Source organism: Thermobia domestica, chromosome 7 (genome assembly GCF_964235325.1).
Source record: "Thermobia domestica chromosome 7, izTheDome1.hap1.1, whole genome shotgun sequence".
Lineage (NCBI taxonomy): Eukaryota > Metazoa > Arthropoda > Insecta > Zygentoma > Lepismatidae > Thermobia > Thermobia domestica.
Genome location: NC_137460.1, coordinates 184,501,893 through 184,524,174, shown reverse-complemented (window position 1 = coordinate 184,524,174; position 22,282 = coordinate 184,501,893). Strand labels below are relative to the sequence as shown.

The window sequence follows — 22,282 nt, the reverse complement described above, 5'->3', positions numbered from 1 at the left end:
TATAGCTATATACTTCACAGCTGATATTCGAAATTTCTTTGGTGGTGGACATGATGTTTCAACGGCATTGATTGCTGGTTCTTCATCGGCTTATGGTAGTTGAGCCTTGTATCATCAGTCACAAGCCTACACATGAAATCTACAGTATCAGGATCATGGTATTACAAATATTCCCTGCACACGTCCACACGACATTGTTCTTGCTCTGCAGACAAGAGTTTTGAAACCGATCTTGTACTGATCTTTCCCAACTATAAGTGATTGTGCACAATGCGCTGCAGGGTGTTTCTGGTTAGTCCGGTGACAGACTCCACTTCAGATAATGTGATGCATTTGTTCTCTTGAATAGTTCTCTAGCACTGCGATGATGGGTAGTTGTCACTATCACTTTCCTTCTAGAACTGCTCCTCTTTTTCGTCGAGGTGCTACCAACTTTTCAACCTTCTACCCAATTGTACGAGCGAGGTGCATGTTCTCCACACATTGCCACAAATTGCTAAGGATTTCAGAAGCGGCCACGATCTTTTTCCATAGAAACACGATGTCCAGCGCTGTTCTGCATAATCAATTTCCATGTTGTCCGTTAGTAGTACTCACAGAAGTTCAAGAAATGGGCTGCACAGGGCACTGGTCTCGTCCACGTTGCCAGTGATGCTAGCAATTGATAGATGAAGATCCTATGTGCCTGTGATTGCTTTCCCAAATCCAATGGTCCACTGCATCTGGAACGAGCAGAGAACGTGTGAATCATTATATGTTATAAACATTATATAACGTATTACAATAAGTTCTCTGAATTACATCATTTTAAGCAATTTTGGAACTTTAAAACAGTTTTTACCATAGCTCCAGAATGGTTTGAGATATTAAATTTCTTTAAAGGCCATTGCAATCTGTATATCTATTGAAAACTATAAGCAATTGGGTAAGGTACTTATCCAAGCATTTCCTCGAAATAAAGTCTTTAGAAAAAGAAATCAAATTTTAAATCCCTTGTAACTTTGTTAGTATTAAGGGTCTTCACTACAGCGAAATTAAACTACCGCTAATTTTAGAGTTTTTCTGTAATATCTTCAAAACAAATAAATATATTCGAAAAGCAGAAACGTAGTGAATTAGATAATACGATTTTGCATGTGATACCATTATCACAACTCATCTGTATGCTTTCGATTTGCAACTGTAGATAGATTTAGCATTTTTTGCGGGTTCTGTAAATAGCGGCATACCAAAAGCAGATAGGTGAATTGTGGTAAAGGTATCACATGCAAAATCGCATTGTCTAGTTCACTACGTTTCTGCTTTTCGAATATTTTTAGTTGTTTTGAAGATATTACAGAAAAACTTTAAAATTAGCGGTAGTTTAATTTCGCTGTAGTGAAGACCCTCCGTTGTATCATAATCGTAGTGTTAGGCATTAAAGTACTTTGGATGCACTTTGCCCAGTCTGTTTCTGCTTTATTATGCTGTAGAGGCCACCAAAATTTGGATGTTTGTAATAATGTAGCTTCCTCAGTTTGTAACACTGCACGACAAGTGTGATATTGTATGTATTCCTTTTACATGTAGATTTCAGATATGTAATGCCCTGTTTAATATTTAAAAAAATAAAACTTTATGTATGGTTGGCCACAATGTTAACCTTGTGGTATTATAAAGTATGCGAAAGAATGTCCCCCTTCCTACATTGGCATGGTACAAAAATTCCGCATTTCGTATCTATTATTTTAAGAGATACAAGGGCGTATCTTGAAAAATAGTACATGCTATATTTGTCTGAAGTGGAATACCACGATAATTTTCCAATGAGGACTGATACCCTGCCTGAAGTAGTTGTGAGTAATGAGAAGAGTGTCGTTTCTCATTCAACAGTTAACACTAGTTTGTTCGTGCTGTGTGAAAATAGCTATTCTGGTTGCTTAGAACAGATACAGTACTATCAAGACCTCTATAATCATACAAATTGTAAACTTATTTTTACGTTGTAATTATACCTACATGCCGAAAAAATATGATAGTTGTCCGTAAACGGGAATAATAGCATTCTACTTCAGGTAGGTAAGGGGACACGATGGTTTAGTTGTAGAGGGTTCATCTGGTACAGCGGTGGACACTTCTAAATGGTACACCTTAGCCGTAAATCTCCATATGGCTGTACCATTTAGAAGTGTCCACCGCTGTACGTGGGGTCCCTGGTTCGATCCCCACTCACGCCATGTGAACTTTGTGGTGGACGAACACCTTGTACGTGGGTTTTCTTAAGGTTTCCCCGTTTGCTCCCACTTTCTTTATTCCACCATTTCATTCATTCCTCATCATCACCGTTTCTTTAGACTAGCCAGCATAATCATCATCATCATCATAGGTATACTGCCTTTATTGGCAGGTCACTTGCTGCAGCTGAGAAGCTTCCATGCTCCACGGTCCTCCGCTAACCTTTTCGTCTTCGCGTATGATCTTTCTGTTTTAATATCATCCATTAATTGTAGTCTCTTTCGCCCCCTCCCTCTCTTTCCCGCCACCATACCCTCTAGGACGTCCCTCATGATACAATCTCTTCTTAGGCAATGTCCCAACCAGTTTCTCTTCCTCTTCCTAATAATATCTAAAAGTGTTCTTTTCTCACCCACCATTTCTAACACTTTCTCATTCGTTTTCTGCTCGACCCAACTAATTCTTTCCATTCTTCTCCACACCCACATTTCTAAGGCTTCCAGTCGATTTTCGTCACCTTTACGTAATGTCCACGTTTCCGTCCCATACAATACAACACTTCACACGAAGCATTTTATGAGTCTTTTTCTCAACTCTTTGTTCAAGGTCCCACAAAACAGACTTTTCTTTCTTTTAAAGGCTTCTTTCGCCATTCCTATCCTTGCTTTTATTTCACGTTCGCATTTCATGTCATTACTAAGAACACTACCCAGATATCGAAAACTATTCACTTGTTCTATTTTCTCCCCCCCTACTTTTATATTTGACACAGACCCCTTCGTTCCAGCATAATCGTGGAACGTAAAACTGAAAGATTTCGTTTCAATTTCAGGAATGTAATCGAAATGCATGTTTTACTTTTGGAACGTACTTCACGTGATGAAGACAATAATGGGGGACGAAATCTGGATTTTGTATGTTCTGTAATCACCTCTTGAGTGAAATTATCCGATGAGAACATTGGGACATCGGCTGTAGTCACGTTAACTGTTTAGAAGTTGAGGATGAGAAGTACATTTGTGACTTTTGTGCTTAATAGGGTGATTATCGGCAGTGACTATGTATTTCATCGGCAGCAATCGAGGGAAAATAGATCTGAAATTAATTTTTGTAGTGTACACCTTTCTTTTTACATACAAATTGAGATTTTTTTCGGAGGGGAATATTCTAATAAATCTTCCGACACGAGTTTTGCAATTAGTTTAATGATGAAAGAAGTAATTTATTTCATTACGACCGGATTCGTGAGAAAACCAAGTAAAGAGAAAGATTCCTTGTTCTGTGATGACCTTTTTAATGAAGATGTTCTAGAATAATAGTGGGTAGAGTGTATTTTTACAATGATTGGAATCATGTTGACTGTTCTGATCAGGGTTAAAAAAAACATGATTCTTTTTTAAAAAAACAAAAAGAATGTCTTTTATGTTTAAAACATGTTTTTTTTTGTTTAAAACGTTTTTAACGTTTAAAACAAAGTACTTTGTTTTAAACCAAAAAAAAAAACATGTTTAAAATGTTTATTTTGTTTGAAACAATAATCTAAATAGGTATATATATTACATATTTACACTCTTAAGTATTGCTTGTCATCTATATTCAACCGCTAGTTCAAATTTCGGGAGACTCCCTAATTTCGATCCGCCCAAATGTTCAATTCCGGAGAAAGAAATCGGGAATTTCCCGATCTCCGTTCACAGAATATGTAGTTTAGTTTCTTTGTGTTACGTTCTATCAGGGCTTTAAACCTTAATGGCTCAGTCTTAAATCTCAAATTAAGGCTGGAAGATGGTTTTGGTACCAATTTATTCCTGAAAGATGCAGCTTTGCTGATGTGCATTTTATGTATGTGGAAGGAGGGTAAATATTGTTTTTTTTAACATTTTTTTTGGGGCCATTCCCCCTCTTGGGGGATAGATTCATAAAAATTGTTACGTGAAGCAATGAAGTAGGCCACTACATGGTAATATCGTGTATTTGGACTTCTTGCTTATATGGGGTAGCAGGAAGGGGGAAAAGTTAGCCAATTTTTGGAGCTTTTTTTTAAATACGTAAATCACATTTATTTTTACAACAAACATCAATAGCTCAGTCCTTAATTAAGGTAGAAAGATGATTTGGTACCAAAGTGTTTTTAAAGGATGAAACTTTCCGTCAGTTGCATTTTATGTATATAGGAGGTACGTATATACGGCCGAGATAGGGAGGATGAAGTTTTTTTTTTAATTTTTCATCAAATTTTTTTCATCAGGTTTTGGCGGGTATTTCTCCCCCCTTTGTGGTACATCCCTAAAAATTGGTATGTGAAGCAATGAAGTAGTCCCCGACATGATAGTAACCTGTATGTGTACTTGTTGTTTATAGAGGAAGAGGGGGTCAAATTCGGTTAATTTACATTTATTTTCGGGACGGTCCCATATAACACAAGATATATTTCACTGAAGTGGTCTAGAAGCATAATTCTTGTCCGTATACATGATGTGTGCAGCAAAAATGATTTGCATATGGTAGTGTTGTAAATAGAAAAAAAAACGGTTCGTATTTTTTCAGAAATGTACGTTTTTTTTAGAAAAAAACATTGCCTCTCGTTTTTTTTTTCTAAATTTCGTTTTTTTTTCAAATAGTCATTTGTAATGCATCTTACGTCGATTTAAGTATGAAATATTTTTATGTAGATGTAATCACCGTAAAATGCAACATAAATTAAACGCTAGATACTGATACGCTACAAATATTTTACAATTTACATGAATACCATACCTACTAACAATCCGCGTTTCAGCAGTTTTCATTAATATCAACTAAGAAATAAAAGTAGAAATGAAATTTTGTTTTTTCGTGAATGCAGGCCTTTAATAAGTACGAAAATAATGTCACGAACAGTATAAAATTCCAATAACTTGTCTAAAGGTAAAAACTAATACTAATTTGCCTAATGGTATTTTTCTAAATGACATATATAAATAATTTGTCGACTAGATATATATGATATTCAGAGCCGGCTCTACCATATATGCAGTGGCGTATTTACGATTTTGTTTCGGGAGGGGCTTTGCTAACTTTCGGGGGGGATTTGCCTGAAAATGTGAAAATTCTGCAAAATATTTTATATACTTTACTATAGTAAGTAAGATTTCGGGCGGGGGGCTTAAGCCCGGAAGCCCCCTAAATACGCCACTGTATGTATGCAACACGTGCATTTGCGTGGAACGGCAAGCTTGGATGGTCCGGCAAAATCTGTCATAAGTATATTATTTAAATTAAATATTTCTTGTTGGAAAGACTTTATGATGATGGTAGTTACATTTACTAAGCTGACTTGTTTGAATACAACATTCATAAATTATGTTTAGGTTGCATTAGTTTAAGGCCACATGGACAATGCTAAAGCAAATGGTCGAATAAATCCGAGCACAAATTGCTTGATTGTTGTCAAATGCAAGAATTCAATTCTCGAATAGTAGTGAATATCTGTTCCATTTAGTAAGTTATCACAGTTTTGATATGAAAGTAGTCTTGTTTTTGTCAGAAGCAAGTTCCTTATCATTGAAGATAGAAACAAGCTTTTTTTTTTAAAAAATGTTAGAAGATGTAGAAGAAAAATCAAGAAATAAAGATAAAAGAACTAGTTGCACTGGAATTGCAAACTGATACATTGAGATTGAAGCTCGATAGTGAATTCTATAAAAAGGATTACCATCTTTCCTCTGCAGGTGTGTTTGCTTTATCTTTCACTATCATAATAGATTAACATTTAAAGAAAAAAAACAGACACAACAGAATTGCATTTTTAGTAAGTGTTTAAGCCTTTCTGAGTGCGACTGCACTTACCCTCACCTTTGTTGTTCATACTGGAGTAGCATACTTAAAATCATGACTTCTAAGATTTGTTCTTTCTGGAGAAATGGGGAGGCGGCAAATTATGCCATTGCACGAGGCGACAAATTGACTAGGACCTGAATATAGGATGACACAATTTGAAGTAATGCAGGGTGTTTCAAAATTAATATTAGGGTTTTGAAACTTTGTAGTATCTATTACAATTAACTTACAATTATAAATATTATATCAAATGAAAGAGCAACTAAGACAGTTTTGTACGCACGCATGTACATACATTGTTTCTTCTGTCTGCCGTTAAAAAGAGCAAGTAGTAAAGATGGAGACTAGAGAGCAGAAAGCTTTTTGTGTTTTAATAAAGACTGAACCTGTACAGTGCAACCGTCTGTGTGAAGAATATTAAGAGACGCTTGCAACTACGTCTTTATTGTTTGCAGTTGCTACAGGTCTAAAGCCTACAGACTACGGTTTACGTGCCTATTTCGCAAGTGAAATATTCCGGCATAACAATGAAGATTTTCTGGATCGTGTGGTCTTCAGTGATAAATCGACTTTTCACCTAAGAGCTAATGTGAACACTCATAATGTTTGCATCTGACCGTCAACAAATCCTCAGGAGATGGTACAATTGAAACGAAACTCCCCTAAATTGATTGTGTTTTGTGCTATATGGCGGAAAGTTTATGGGCCTTTCTCGCCTATCGACTAGTTGTGTGCCGTGTGACGAATGAATCTCACATTGAACACTTGTAGCAAAGATTGTTTGAGGTGCTCTTTTACTTGATACATTGCTTATAATTGTACGTAAAATGTAATAAGTACTACGAAGACTTAAAACCCCAAAATTTATTTTGAAACACCCTACATTTCTCACCAACAGTGTTGGAACTAAGGTTTAAAAAGGAGAGAAACTTTTCCTTATAAAGTTATTTTTTACAACGATATTATTATTAGTCGAGACTATAACTACAACAACGCGAGTTAGTAGTCAAAAAAATGTAATCAAATGTATACTCCATGGCCCAGATGGCCAAAGTGGCACACACAGGTGTGTCACTTGTTTAATCCGCTCCAGTGTGGACACTAATTAAGATATCGGGATATTATTCTTGCAAAATGTGGTTGGACTATAGTTTATAATTTCTTTTTCTTCTGGTGTCGAATTTCCTTCTCAAATTTTACCCCAGTCAAAAATTCGAGAATTTTCTAATTTCGAATTTCCTTTACTTTTTTCCCCTCTAGCTTCCTTCGTTGTAGAAAGACATCCTTAAGACTTGCCAGGTAGATACCTCGGATGGATACCTAACTGTTGACACCAATTGGAGGGGCCTGCGCGCAGTGTTACCAATTAGGGAAATTAAAATTTTCCTATATTTGGGCAAAAAATTAGAAATTTTTGTTTATAAATCCGTACCTATACGTCCGAGTGCAAGTCAACTTACGCCAATCGAACATTTGTCCTTACTTAACAAACGAAAGTACATATCGTTACAATGGGGTAATTAGGTTCTAGCCTTTATTTTTCTAGTTTTCCCTTACTTTTCTGTTATTTTTGGTAATTAGAAGCTTTGTTCCTTAAATATCGCCATAATACTTGTAGGATATGTTAGTGGTGTACCAATGTTTAATTTGAGATAGTTTGCGTCTGTTTGCTAGCAGTATTGCCAGCTACAGAATATTTTAATTCCAGATTGTAGGGGGAAATTTTGGAAAAATTATACGTTTTGTCTCTATTATTTCTTTCTTGTTGGCTATATCGGAACAAACGTACCAGTATCTGGAAGTCTCGTCTTTGCTCTACACAACGCACTATAGAAAGTTTCAATAGGATAATTAGGGGAAGTACAGTTGAGGTTTACAGTGGACCTTGTTCTCTAATTGGAAAGATAACTGTGGTTTTTTTAAAGGTAGAATAAGACATTTTTTATTGACATGCTTACTTTGTAGGATATATTAGAGGGATACCAAAGCTTGTTTTAAGATAGTTTGTGTGTGTCTGATAGTAGTGTTGCTAGCTACAAAAAATTTTAATTCTAGATTTTAGAGGCAAATTTTGGGAAAAATTCCCTTTTTTATTTCTATTATTTCCTTCTTGTTGGCTACATTCGAACAAATGTACCAGTGTCTAACAGCCTCATCCTTAGCCTACACAGCGCACCATAAAACGTTTTACTAGAGTAATTAGGGGAAGTACAGTTGAGGTTTATAATAAACCATGTTCTGGTAATGGTAAGAAAATGGTGAATTTCAGAGGTAGAGTGAGATTTTTTTAAAATTTCATGCTTACTTTGTTATATATCGCCATAATCTTGTAGGATATATTCTTGGAGCACTACGGTTTATTTTCAGATAGTTTACGTCTGTCTGATGGCAGCGTTTCCAGCCAAAACAATTAATTCCCGCTATTAGGTGAAAAAATCGGAAAATTTCCTTTTCCCCTCTATTATTACCCTCTTACTGGCTACATTGAAACAAACGTACCACTACCTGAAAGCTTCCTCTTTGCCCTACAGAACGCACCATAAAAAGTTTCAATAGGATAATTAGAGAAGCTGTACCCCGGCATATTTGATTTTTGCTTATGAGGCGTAAAAAGTGTCAAAATTTCATGTGTATGACATAATTTTTCTTTCCCTCTTTGAATGGAAGCCAGCGACTTCAGGATTTCACTGTACCTTGTCAACACACCAAAGATTTGTTTAGGTGACTTGAACCCATATAGCAGCAGTGGTGCTAGATACAAAAAATTTTTGAAATTCCGTTAGGGATTTTTTTTGTAAATTTTCACCCCTACATTTCCCTCAATAATTTCCCACCGTTAGCAACACTGCAATACAACTTACACCAAACAATAGCCACATCCATTTTCTTAAAGACAAGGTCTTAACCATATCAATCGATTGAATAGTTTTTGAGCAATAAGTCACTAACTGGAAATGTAGGAAAACGCCAAAAATGACCTGGGGTCGAAAGGAATAATCACACAATTTTGCTCGTATAGGCTCAAAGAAACAAACGATTTGTAAGTTACGAGGGCTTCGACTCAAGTTCTGTTGATTATTTTAATAATCTGCAACATAAATCAATAAATAAAAGTTGCCAGAAAAAAAACAGACTTTTGAAAAAAAAACATGAAAAAGAACGATGTTTTTTATTGAAAAAAAACTTCACAGAAAAAAACCGTTTTTTTACAACACTAGCATATGGACGTGGTACTATAGTGGGGGAGGGGGGATAATGTCTAATTCAATAAATGTTTTTCTGCGTATATATGTTTTTTAATATTTCCTACATAAAACGAATTCATTACGCAATGGCAGCAATGGCTACCATTTCTTATATTATTGTCACAAGTATGTGGCCTACACATTAGCATCATTAGGGGGACTGCAAGGGTTGCCAGGGCCCCGTAAAGTCAATATTTTCATATTTTTAATGATGTTTTATGTCTGTTCTTTTTCTACGAATACGGTGGGAATTTCAGGAATGTTACCTCGTTGGAATTTGTGGTCTATAAGCTTTCCAATGGTGTATAACTCATGACTCTGTGATAGTTAGGGGGATAATTAGAGCCCCGAACATGAGAGTGTACCGTTTTGTTAAAATCCTTGGCGGGTGCCTAGAGTTAATTGTGTTGAAATGAAATGAAATCTTTAAGAGTTTTATGTCCCACAGTTATGCCGGTTAGGCTAAAGGAGACGGTGATGATGAGAGATGAGTGAAATGGTGGAATAAAGAAAGTGGGAGGAAACGGGAGAACCCCGAGAAAACCCACGAGCACGGTGTTTGTCCACCACAAGGTTCACTTGGCGGAGGCTGGGATCGAACCCGGAACCCCAAGCTCTACCACTTAGCCACCGCGCAGTTAATTGTGTATTTATGCCGTAGACACTAATCATTATTAGCTACCCATGTTGCAGATAGAGATGTATCTTGAAAACTGTTTCGTTAAAATGTCATTTGCTCCTTGTAGGCTAGTCACTGCTCTTTTCTATGAGTTGTATTGTATTTGTCAGAGCATTTCTTCTAGCTTATGATGTGAGAACTCTTCATTATTATGGAAATGATAGTGATCAAAAAATACCCAAGTTTTGAATTTGTGAATTTGGATCTTAGAATAGTGCATAGTGTGTTTAACCTCCATTATTCTTGGAAATTAAGAAATGTTCAACTACTTCACTCGAATTTCTGTTGGTTTAGTTATACGCACATTAATGTGCAGAATTTCGTTCAGTAATTCCTGTTATAATAAGAATATAACTCTGCTTGTAATTTACTCCATGCACAAATCCTGTGGAGGATGGGTTGTTTGTTAGAAAATTAAATTAGCTTCTTCAATCTGATATTTTAGTTGTTTTAAACATGTCCAACCAGCATCGAAAAAAAAACACGTTTAAAACAATTTGTTTAAAACGTTTAAAACAAACTGAATAAAACAACAGCCCTCGTTTTAAACATGTTTTAAACACTTGTTTTAAACATTTTGTTTTAAACATATCAACCCTGGTGCTGATATCGAGAATGGGTGTACATTTGCAATTTTTATTATTAATAGTTCAAACACTTAATGGATCAAACACATACTTAATGTATATCACATTTTGTATTCATTTTTCTGACTCACAGTTTTGCATGGCTTCACACAAATATATCCTGTTAACAAATGGTCACTTCTACATGAACTATCATAGTTTTTCATAACACACAAATGTTTCTATTAAAATTTTGTGTTCTTTCTTTGTGTTACATTATAGATACACAAGATGCATCTCCCAAACAAAATTATATTATACATTTGGTACTTTTCCTATATACGAGGTACATATCAAAAAAGCGGCCGATATTTTGTACGCGGTGTTGAGAACATCTGAAGTTGAGCATGTCCTAAGATAGAATTTTACGAGTGGTTTCGTGTACATGCGAATAGCAGTAAGATGAAATGTCTGCTGCAATACAAAATACCGCGCATACGATTTCTGAACGACAAAGAACAGGATGAAGCTGATATTCGTTGGAAATTGTACCATTTAAGGACCGACAGTAATGCGTGAAGAGAAGGTCAGGCAGTGGTGCAAAGAGTTTCGGGAAGGGTGTTCAAGTATTCATAACGATGGGCGTAGGGGAAGATCTAATGTTCAGATGGATGATCTGGTGAAACGCGTTAACGAGAAAGTGCTATCCAGTCGTCGGTTCACAATAACTGAACTCTCCAAAGAGTTTCAAGAACCGTCTGTGAAAATAGTGCATCGATTTGTAACTGAGAAGTTGGGTTATCACAAACTGTGTGCGAGGTGGGTGTCAAAAATTCTGACAGGCACTCACAAAGAGCAAAGAGTTGTACGTAATTTTATCGCCGTCTAAGGAGATGAGGATGACTCCTTTTCTCACATAGTGATGAGGGATGAAACTGGAATATTTTCACCGTTGGAGAGACAAAGAACCAGTAAACGCTACGACAGCATACTGATTCAACTAAGGCGAAGAAATTCAAAGTGACACCGTGGTTCACAAAGTCATGGCAATTGTGTTTTGGGGCCAAAAGGGTGTATTCTTGTACACCCGGACGAACAATTACAGCAGATGTGTATTGACAAACACTGAATAATCTGCGACATGCCACCTAAAATCGGCAGAAAGGAATGCTACGCTCTGGAATTCTTCTGATGCATGACAACGCGCGTTCACATACAGCTGTAAACAATTCAAAGAATTCGATGGGAACTATTCAATTATCTCCCTTACAGCCGCGATCTTGCCCTCAACGATTTCTTTGTTTTTCTTCATTTCAAACAGTGGCTTGAATCGAAGCATTTCAGATACAGTAAAGTGCTCAAGATATTAGTTCTGGACTGCCTGGACTCTCAGGCGCCATATTTTTATTCAGAGAGTATACGGAAGCTTGTGCCATGCTACCAGAAATGTTTGGAAGTTTATTGTGATTATATAGCCAAGATGCGAGTATCATTCACAATAAATTTCTTTTTCTATGACTTTCTTTTCTTTTTCTAATATATGTCATTTTGCTGCCATGCGCTTCGTATATACGAGTGTGTATGTATGTTCTAAGGCATATAATATACATGTAGTTTATGTTCTAAAGGAAAAGCGAAACAATTATCGCTGACTACGAAACTGATTAATTGATTCAATTGGGTAGAACTTGTCTTCAATATATCATATATAAAAATCTCAGAGTAATACGTATTTAGCTACGGAGATATAAAACCTCAAGCAATGCAAAAATGCGATGCTCACGTTACAGAATGAAAACGATCTACTATTGGCGTGATGTAATTTATCGGGTTCTCTAGTCGTATTAAGAGGTTCAGGGAATGCTTTTACATTGCGTATCCTACTTTATATTACGAGTAAATTTAGCGGAATAGTAAGATGAAAGTAACGAAATATGTAAGTTACTCAATGTATGTAAAAATAACGAGTTAATATGACCTGATTTCTAAAAGCACTTAACATATAAGTGACAAAGCAATACAAGGTAACCAAAAAGTTATTGCTGTTTCTGACTTCCAATTAATCATGCGCTTACAGATACAAAAGGAACTGAGGCACGTATCTACCAAGCGATTGGGAGTTAGTCTGACCAGACATGTTGCACATACACACAGCAGCCATAAATCGTCCAGTGTCGAAGAGAGTAGAAGTATCAAAGCAGCTTGTTCGCGTTTGTGTGTTGTATGACTGTAAAGTTGGCCTGTCAACTGCTGCATCAAATTACCACATTTTTTGCCAGGCACTTGGGAAGAATACGGTGAACAAAGACACTGCCAGGCGTTGGTTCCAGAATTCAAGTAAGTGGGTACTAGACACATTGTCAGTAGCCAACAAGGAACAACGAATGATATCCCGTTCGTCCTTGCTTACTCGGCACCTCAACACACCCATCTTTAACCGCTTCCTCACTAAAAGCGAAAAGTGAGTCCTCTATGCCACTCCCAAGCGTGCCAAACATTCTACGCAAAGTGTGCAGCGTATATTGCGGCAGAACAAGCCGCATTGGTAAATCGCAAGGGTGTGTTGTTCCTGTACAACAATGCCAAGCTTCATGTGGCAAAGAGGACCCAGGACCCCTTTATCAATTTGGCTGGGAGACTATGTCCCATTCCTCATATTCACTTGACCTTGCGCCAACAGATTACCACTTGTTTCATTTTCTCGACAACCATTTTCGTGGAAGATCGTTCGTAAATGAAGGAAACCTGCGGAATGCATTCACCGACTTCTTTGCTTCCACGACCGCCGACTTTTATCAACAGGTTATTGTGCTGCTGCAGGATCATTGGAAAAGGTTTTAGTTCCTGGTGGAGATAGTTCGAAACCTAAAGATACTTACCGTCCACTGCATTGCTCTTTGTTTATCAGTGCTCTAGAACGGCAAGATCTTTTTGGTTACCTTGTATGTGAAATCGTAGGTAAATCTTAACTTCCCTTTATTTATTTAAACGAAATATTTTTTTAAAAAAAAACCTACAATGTTATTAGCGTTTAACGAAGAAAATATCCAAAGACAAATCATATAAGAATTGAGAGATTCCACTGGGTATAACAGAATGATATGCATTAGTATAATAGCTCTTACGCAGTTTTTGAAAAAATTATGAAGAAATATTTTGTAAACTTAGAACCCGATGCTGGACAAAACTCCTGTTACGAAGCTCTTCATTATTACAGTGGCAAAAAGATATATGGTGGGATTTTGGAAAGAATGTCGCTGTCTTTAGTCGTACTGCCTTAGTGCTTAATATAACATCTATTGAAAAGCTAAATTTTACGTTTTATCTCATATTCGTAAAATCTCTTCTTTTTCCTCTTTAAAAATCTTTGCCAAATTTCATTCCGCCGCAAGAAATTTTCCCCAAACTAGCATCATTGGAGTGTGGCATTGTCGCCAATTGATTTATGAGTCCATTTTAATTGTAAAGCTGTGTTTTGAGAAAGGATCATTTTGCCTTAAGGGGTGGCTAAAATGATCCCTCTATTAAAAATAATAGAAAAATCTTGTGAACTTACACAAATGATTATATTTTAAAGAATAGAGTACAGAGTGCAGTAATTCTGTTAAAGTATGTTAGTAATAATAGTACTTATAGTTAATATAGAAAACGTTTTTTGAACATTTAGTTCTGTTATGCTTTTTTAGGATCAACTTTCTCGTAGCCTAAGTGGCAGAATACATGTCACAAACAAAGAAATCTTCATCTTTATCAACACCAGCACACTGATCATGGGCCCATTTTTGGAACTGCTGACACATTATCCAACCCTCACCACCAAGAGACTTTGAATATAAATCATGACAGTAGATACACTCAGATAATAGATACACTCATTCAAAAGCGGATGATACTTGATATTTCCTTTTTGCGCCTTGCAAATTCTTCATGTTAAAAAGCATTGTCTTCTTTTTATATTTCTTTAATTTTGGAACAGCAGCTTCCAGAACAGCAGGCGTAGAATGGTTCAATGGGTTTTGCTGGACATCCGGCCTATCTTCAAGTATTTCATTATCATGTTCATCTGGATTACCTTGAGTCGAATAAACAGAAACGGCAAAATGGTTCCTAAGAAAATGGAATAATCCTAAGGAAAAATGGTCCTGGGATCGTTTTGCCTTTTATATGGTTTCCATTAAATACGTTCTTGTGTGATAAAACATGGAGAAGACTTCAACCTGCACTGCTAAATATTTAGAGTTAGGCACTGGCTGTTTAACAAATAGTGTCTTGTTTATATTCTAATACACACTATTATGAAAATGTTATTTCTTCGTCTGGAACACTAACAAAACGTTTCTTATTGAAAGAGAACTGACGTACAAGGACAACTTTTTTGTGTGACGTAGCAACTATGTCATACGACAGGCTACACTACCAGTTTCCGCTGTAGGGGTAGGGGATCATTTTACCCACCTTTTCCCTACATGCATCTGCTGTTGGGATTATGAGAATATTGTAAGATTTAAGTCGTCTTTCAATTAATACAATGAGCTATCATTTGGGCGTAGCAGGATAACTGTACGGTTAGCAGTCCGATTCTGCCAGGGTGTTCAAGTTATCCCCAAAATGGTCTTTTATCGTCATATTTTCATTGAATTTCATATTCCTTATTGAAGCGTATTTATCAATCTATGTCTCCGTGTGAAGAACGAGTTTTTCAGCTAGTATATTTAGAAAGTAAAATATTAAAGTTGCCTTTGTCTCTGCGTTTCTCACACTAGTGTCTGTAATATTCTATTTTCCAGGCTAAGAATCACTCTGGAGCCTGTAGGGATTTAACGGGAGGAATGACAAAAGATCTCAGATATCTCATTCTTGACAAACACAACCAACTTAGAGACCGTGTGGCTAAAGGACAAGAGAAGAGCCAACCACCAGCTGCCAATATGGCTGTACTGGTAAGCGAAATGTTTAAGTAATTGTATCAAAATATACTAGGCTGTAGAATCGATCAATAAAATGGTCGAATAAATGGGGTGCTTTCTAACAATAGACAGCATGTGAGAACAAAGATTATTGTCTTATAGCTGTAGAATACGTCGCCTTCTTGATTTCTCATACGGGGCAAGTATTCTCTTTTCTTTGAAATGTATGAGACTATGATATTTCACGTCGCTGATTTCTTTTCGCTGTTTATTTAAATGTCTCTTGTTACTTGAAATCAAACTTATCCTACATTGAAAACTAGCTGAAATGCCTGTCCTTCGCACGGAAAGAATATGTTTATGGCCTTTTCTCCTTAGGATAGTCACTCCAATGTAATTTTGATGATGAAAATAAGATATCTATTTAGGCATACACTTTGAACCCAATATTCTCTTTATTCAAAGTGACATGATAAAACCCCAGGTTGATGTGGGTAGTTCCAAAATTCATTTCCAATGGATTAGTCATTTCTCCAGAGTTGAACTGTAAACAAAATGAGTAGATAGTGAAATAACAGAAATTCTTAATTGTTTGAAAGTGAGTAGAGTTTGATCAAGTAGATACAGGAAATTTCTCTCCTAGTTCTAGTAGCACTACATGGAGCGGAACTTGTCTACTTATCTACAATCTTATTCAAATTTTCTATACTTACCTTCGACAATTCAAATTTTGTGAACCAGTTATTGTGTTTTTGAAATAACTTATGGTCTAATATCCTAGATTAGGGGTTCTTAACCTTTTACACTGACGTACCACCAAAGCGTTACCGCCATAAGTCGTACATACCACCAAAGCAGTTCGCGTGTCACCAGTGCTACGCGTACTATAGGTTGAGAAACTGTTCTGGATGGTATATTTTGAACTATTTAACGCCCAGTCAGGGCTAAAAATCATCGAACGTTTGGAGCAATGTTCTGTTGCACAATGCATCAGTAAAGACAGGAACGTTTTCACCTATTTAGCAGTAATGTCATCCATTTTCCTAGAATGGGTCTAGAATGGTTTACCCTAGTTGCTTCTAGTCAAAAACTTCGATGGTTAGACAGCTATCGTGCTCGAGAATGACACATGAAGTATAAATTTAATAATAGAACATTACAGGTTTTATATAGCATAAAATAAGACAGGAAATAAAGTAACATTAGTCATAAGAGAAAATACGACTTCCACAATTTTAACTTTCACCTGTCCATATCTTCATGAGTTTTATTTTGTACATAATTTTTCAATCCCAAGAAGTTCCTCAACGTTCAAATTGTCTCTACAAGAGAAGGAACTAATTTAGCAACTATGCATAGTCTACAGTGATATATTTTATTTCCCTGGATATAAATGCACTGTAATTTCAGCTATTGAACACACTATTTCTTCAAAACCAGAATTTCAATATAGTGTATTAGATAAAAATATAGATTGCCAGCGATTTAACGAGAAAAATTAAATAAACAGATAGAGCAAATGCTATGCAAAAAGACTCATTGCACCATCCGTTAGTCCTTTCAATTCTTCCATGTTAGTTACTCCTAAAAGATAGATGGTTGAGAAAAAAGAAAATATAGGGTAGTTGTTGAGTTTCAAAACTTAATAACCTGACTATAAATACTCATTTTCTACCCTAAACTTTGAAGACATTCTGGACTATTTAGGAAAAGTGAAACACTTCGGTACTTTAGATCTCGCTTCCGGCTGTAAGCAGGGAACGAGATGTAATATGAATAGGAAATGAAATCAGACAGGACAATAGTTTTTCAACCGACTGATTCAATTTTTGTAATTTGCGAACGCCTTTTGACAGTAAAAATATTTTATCTTCGTTGTAATATTTAATGAATTCAGTTCTGTCCGGATTACAAGGCATTTCCTGTTTTCATTTTAATTGATGATTTTGCAATGTAGTAAAACAAGATGCCCAGCTTATGTCAAAAGTCGTAGACTTTTTAGTTCTCAAGGTTAAAAAACAAACAAAAGGACATTTAGGTTTAACGTGCTACTGCAGAACGCATATTTATGATTATGCTAAGATTTGCAAATGTATTAACCTTCCTCCTAAAAGAAGACGCGGAATTTGTCTGACAATTGTCAACTCGCTTTCGAGCTAATGTACCTGTTTAAGAATACAGCGATTTTACAAAACTATGTATGGTAAACACAGACGCAGCCTCATTGAGATTGGAGTCATTTTAAACCAAGGTGTAATAGAAAAAAAGAAACCCACTGCTTACTTGAGTAGAAAATGAACCAAACTGAAACAAAGTAAAATGCAACTAAATAAGAGTTACTGGTTATTATTCGGATTCCATATATAAACCTTGCGTTATGAGGATAGTCACATTTGTAACGGATTATAAACTTCTTACTTGTTTTTTTCGGTTAAGGATCCCAGTTCAAGATTAATTAGATGGATAATTTCATTAGAAGAACTAGATTATGAAATCGTGTAGAAACGAGGAAAACGCAACAAATGCAACCCCTTTCAGTAGAATGTATCCATTAGAAACATATGTAACAAATATTAATCTTCTGGATGAAAATACAAAAAGAGAAATAGTAAATGGATTTCATGAAACTGGAAAGGATGATATTTAGGTATTTGTCGTACTTACGAAAAAGTAAAAGCATAAATGAAGCTAAGTAATTGAAATACATCTCTGTGGCCGAAATTAAAGGAAGACATAGAACAGTCTACGTGTGTTTGAGACACCTGTCAATAATACAAAAAATTGTCAGAAAGTAACAAAACCCCTCGGAATTCCTACCAATCCTGATACCACTTTAGAAAACGTATGTTCAGATATTGTAGGACCCCTAACTACGACAAAGGTAATAATTATATTTAACACTTCAAGAAGAAAATGTAAAATATACAATTACAGCATTTCTACCTCACCAAAATGCTGGTACACAAGGGCGTCGAGTTCTTTGTAATTATTTGGGGGGGGGGGACACTCATAAATAAATACATTTAACAGTACATACAACAATAAAAATGCATATTAAAAATCATATTCATAAAATATATTGAGGTCCACATGAGTTTTGGGGAGGGGGGGCGGGCCTCCCAGGATCGGCGCCCTTGCTGGTACAGTACCCAGATCTTGTATAAAATGTAGTTGTAAGGTACAGAATTCTACAGATTATTCTTGCAGATAAAAGAGTAATTTTCTGCCAAATATTATGGAAAGAATATGTAAAATATTATTTGAAAATAGCTGTAATTATCGCCCTGGGTAGGTAGCTCGCTTACTCGACTCAAACTGTTTTCACTTTAATACAGTGATAGCCAAATGGATTTTGCTTTCAGATAGTATTTTCAATTTGTGAACTCAATGTTACGAGTCTTTTATAATTTATCACGAAAAACAAGCATTACACAGATATGTTTAAAAACACTTCCCATAAGCTCTATCTTTAATCCTACTTAGAATTTCGACAAATTAGTTATATCATCATCATAGGTATTCTGCCTTTATTGGCAGGTCACTTGCCGCAGCTGAGAAGCTTCCATGCTCCACGGTCCTACGCTAACCTTTTCGTCTTCGCGTATGATCTTTCTGTTTTAATATCATCCATTAATTGTAGTCTCTTTCGCCCCCTCCCTCTCTTTCCCGCCACCATACCCTCTAGGACGTCCCTCATGATGCAATCCCAAGCAGTTTCTCTTCCTCTTCCTAATAATATCTAAAAGTGCTCTTTTCTCACCCACCATTTCTAACACTCTCACATTCGTTTTCCGCTCGACCCAACTAATTCTTTTCATTCTTCTCCACACTCACATTTCGAAGGCTTCCAGTCGATTTTCGTCACCTTTACGTAATGTCCACGTTTCCGCTCCATACAGTACAACACTCCACACGAAGCATTTTGTGAGTCTTTTTCTCAACTCTTTGTTCAAGGTCCCACAAAACAGACTTTTTTTTCTTTTAAAGGCTTCTTTCGCCATTCCTATCCTTGCTTTTATTTCACGTTCGCATTTCATGTCATTACTAAGAACACTACCCAGGTATCGAAAACTATTCACTTGTTCTATTTTCTCCCCTCCTACTTTTATATTTGACACAGACCCCTTCGTTCCAATCACCATGGCTTTTGTCTTTCTAACATTTATTTTCATACCATATTCTTCAAAGCCCTTTCTCATTTTTTTATTATATATTACATATTACATATTATATATTACATATATATTACATATATATATATTAGTTATATAGTGTACCTTTAATATTTTCAAAAAATTTTCTTTACCGTATGCATCAAACTTTACCTTCTGCGGGTGCGAATAGAGAACATTAAAAAGAAAGCTGATGTTTAAATTTTATTATTACACGGAGAGAACGTTCAGTAGCAGACACTGGAATGATCAGTTCCATATGGACTTGACGAACAACTTGCTAGGGGCACTGAACGTACTTAGTGAAATATATGTAGTAAATGGAAACTGTATTCAGTAAACAGTGTTATAGTGCTGGTACTGGACTCATGCGGCAAGTACTGGATAAATTTAGTTGGGACAGTCAAATGTTTAGTGGTGGACACTGCCGACTATATGCGTTCAGTTGCTAGCAAAGGTGTCCAAACTCATGAGGTTGGCATTCACGAGTTCAGAACTCACTCTCACTCGACCTCAACCTCACGAAGTGAGCGTGAGGTCAGGCTGATGATGTGAGCGTGAGGTTAAGTGAGCCTGAGGTCAGACTGGTGATGTGAGCGTGAGGTCGAGTGAATGTGAGGTTTAAATGAGCTTGTGAGCGTGAGGTTGAGTGAGGTTGGATCAAAGTAGACACCTGGTTCTTTCAATAGCAGAGAGAAGTATTTTTGAGCTCGAAAACACTGTAGATTTTTTGCTCTCTACACAAAAGCTTCTTTTTCTGTACCTGAAGATAACACCTGCTGTGAAATGACCATAGGTAAGCAGGGAGTATCTTTGGTTCGCTACCTGTTTTTTTCATTGGCCAACTTGAGAGTCATCAGGTATTTCTAATACTGGTATTTTAGACGATCCAAGAAAGCTTGAACAAAGAAACAAACATTATTAAAAATGGACTTGGATCCATTGTGCTCTAAATGCCCCAAATATTGTTTTTCTTCAGTACAATTATTGATTTAAACAACAAGCAATACATACACAGGCTTGCAGAAAATATTCTAAAGTTAGCACAATATGAAGTGTGCTTGAAACATCACTTTTCGAAAATTTATTATTTAAAAATAATTTTATTACATCAGTATTCCGAAATAGCAATCAAATTTCTGGAACTAAAATTTCAACCACCTTCAGGTGATCAATTGAGTACAAAATATGTACACGTGTGTACAATTCCAATAACAATACAATTATTTCAGCCAAATACCATAAAAAAATATCGTATTAAATCAATGGTCATTCGAAAGTCATTTTGCAAACCACTGGTGTTACACAAATTAAATTAGGTTAAAAAAAGAAAGAAGAAAAAAAGGTGCGTTATCAGTGACAGCTTACGGAAATACAAAGTCAGCATTTTGAATCCAATACGGACACTCAAAAGTCATTTCCAAAATCGCTGGTGCTACAAAAACGAAATTTAATATATTAAGGTGCATTATCACCAGTGTACTACGAAAATATTTAATCTTTTTTTCGAAAATCATCTTGACCAACAAGTGGCCAATAAAAATTCATTTAAAAAGCTATATAAAAGTCATTTTTAGTCAAACGATTTTATTTCTGTTATCAATGTTGCACTAATCAGTATATACAGGATGAATCTGTAATAGTGGTTGCAAGTAAAGAGTAAAAAGTCTTAACAAATAAGTTAGTACACGATTTTGAACATCTTCTTCATATTTTAAACACATGTTTTGTTCTTTTTTTTTAAAAAAAAACTGTATTTTTTCCAACCCTGCTTTATAAGTAGATTTATTTTCTTATTACTGCTGCAACACAGTATAGCATTTTTATAAATACGCAATCGAACACTGTATACTTCAGCAATAGAATTAGTGAGTATGTGAGCAGTGCCGCCGTGCTGCCCAGAGAGAATATTGATCTCCAGAAAGGGGCAAGACGGCTATTTCCTAGGTAGCCATGTTATTTTTACTACTAATGATAAATAATTTCCAAATGTACCAAAAGTACATAAGATATATTTTTAATATTTTTAAGAGAACAGGATAATTCAATTAGAATAGTTAGTTATAGGATTCTGTTCATGGCTATTTTTGATCTCCGTCCATTTGTTCACATGTCATTAATGAATATTTTAGTAAAACAATCTACGATTGCGCCCTTTAGATAAACATTGGTAATGTGGTGAAATGGTAATGGGAGAAAAGATTAAAGCTCACGGACATAAAGTTATCTGTGAAGGCTTAAACAAGGGAGAATCCGGGGAAGTATCGAATGGACCGGGAAAAGTCGATGACTGAATATGGGTGGCGAAGCCACCAGTCAGTGACCAATAGGATTAGAATATTTGTTAAACCTTGGGTCCGAAAACATTTGATCTAAAAAACAAAATTCAATTCTATTTCATCCCCCTGGTTTCGAGAAGGGGATAAAGCGACCACCTCTTGTGTATTTATATTTAGTATGTAGTACAAGTTGGCTTTGATTTGATTTTCGTTTGGCATCGTTCTTCGGCAGCGAGGCTATATGAGACATGGACCTACAGTTTAAGGTGAAATCCGAACCACCATCATTCAATGCTCTCGCACCAGGAATAGAACATGAGATCTCGTGCACCAAAGGCACGCGTGCTAAGGCTAGCCACTAGACTAGCTGGGATTGCTACAAGTTGGCTTTGCTGAGACGA

General features: G+C 36.0%; 1 protein-coding gene across 2 annotated transcripts in view; it reads left to right on the top strand.

The window, feature by feature from the left end:
- Positions 1 to 22,282, top strand: part of LOC145688978 (venom allergen 3-like) — a 216,813-nt gene that overhangs the window by 29,774 nt on the left and 164,757 nt on the right. The window contains exon 2 of one of the 2 annotated variants that reach the window (XM_081763133.1): positions 15,311 to 15,463. The exons of the other annotated variant lie outside the window; for it this stretch is intronic. Within the exon in view, the coding sequence (XP_081619259.1) occupies positions 15,311 to 15,463 (153 nt within the window). The remainder of the gene's footprint in view (positions 1 to 15,310; positions 15,464 to 22,282) is intronic. 2 annotated transcript variants of the gene reach the window in all.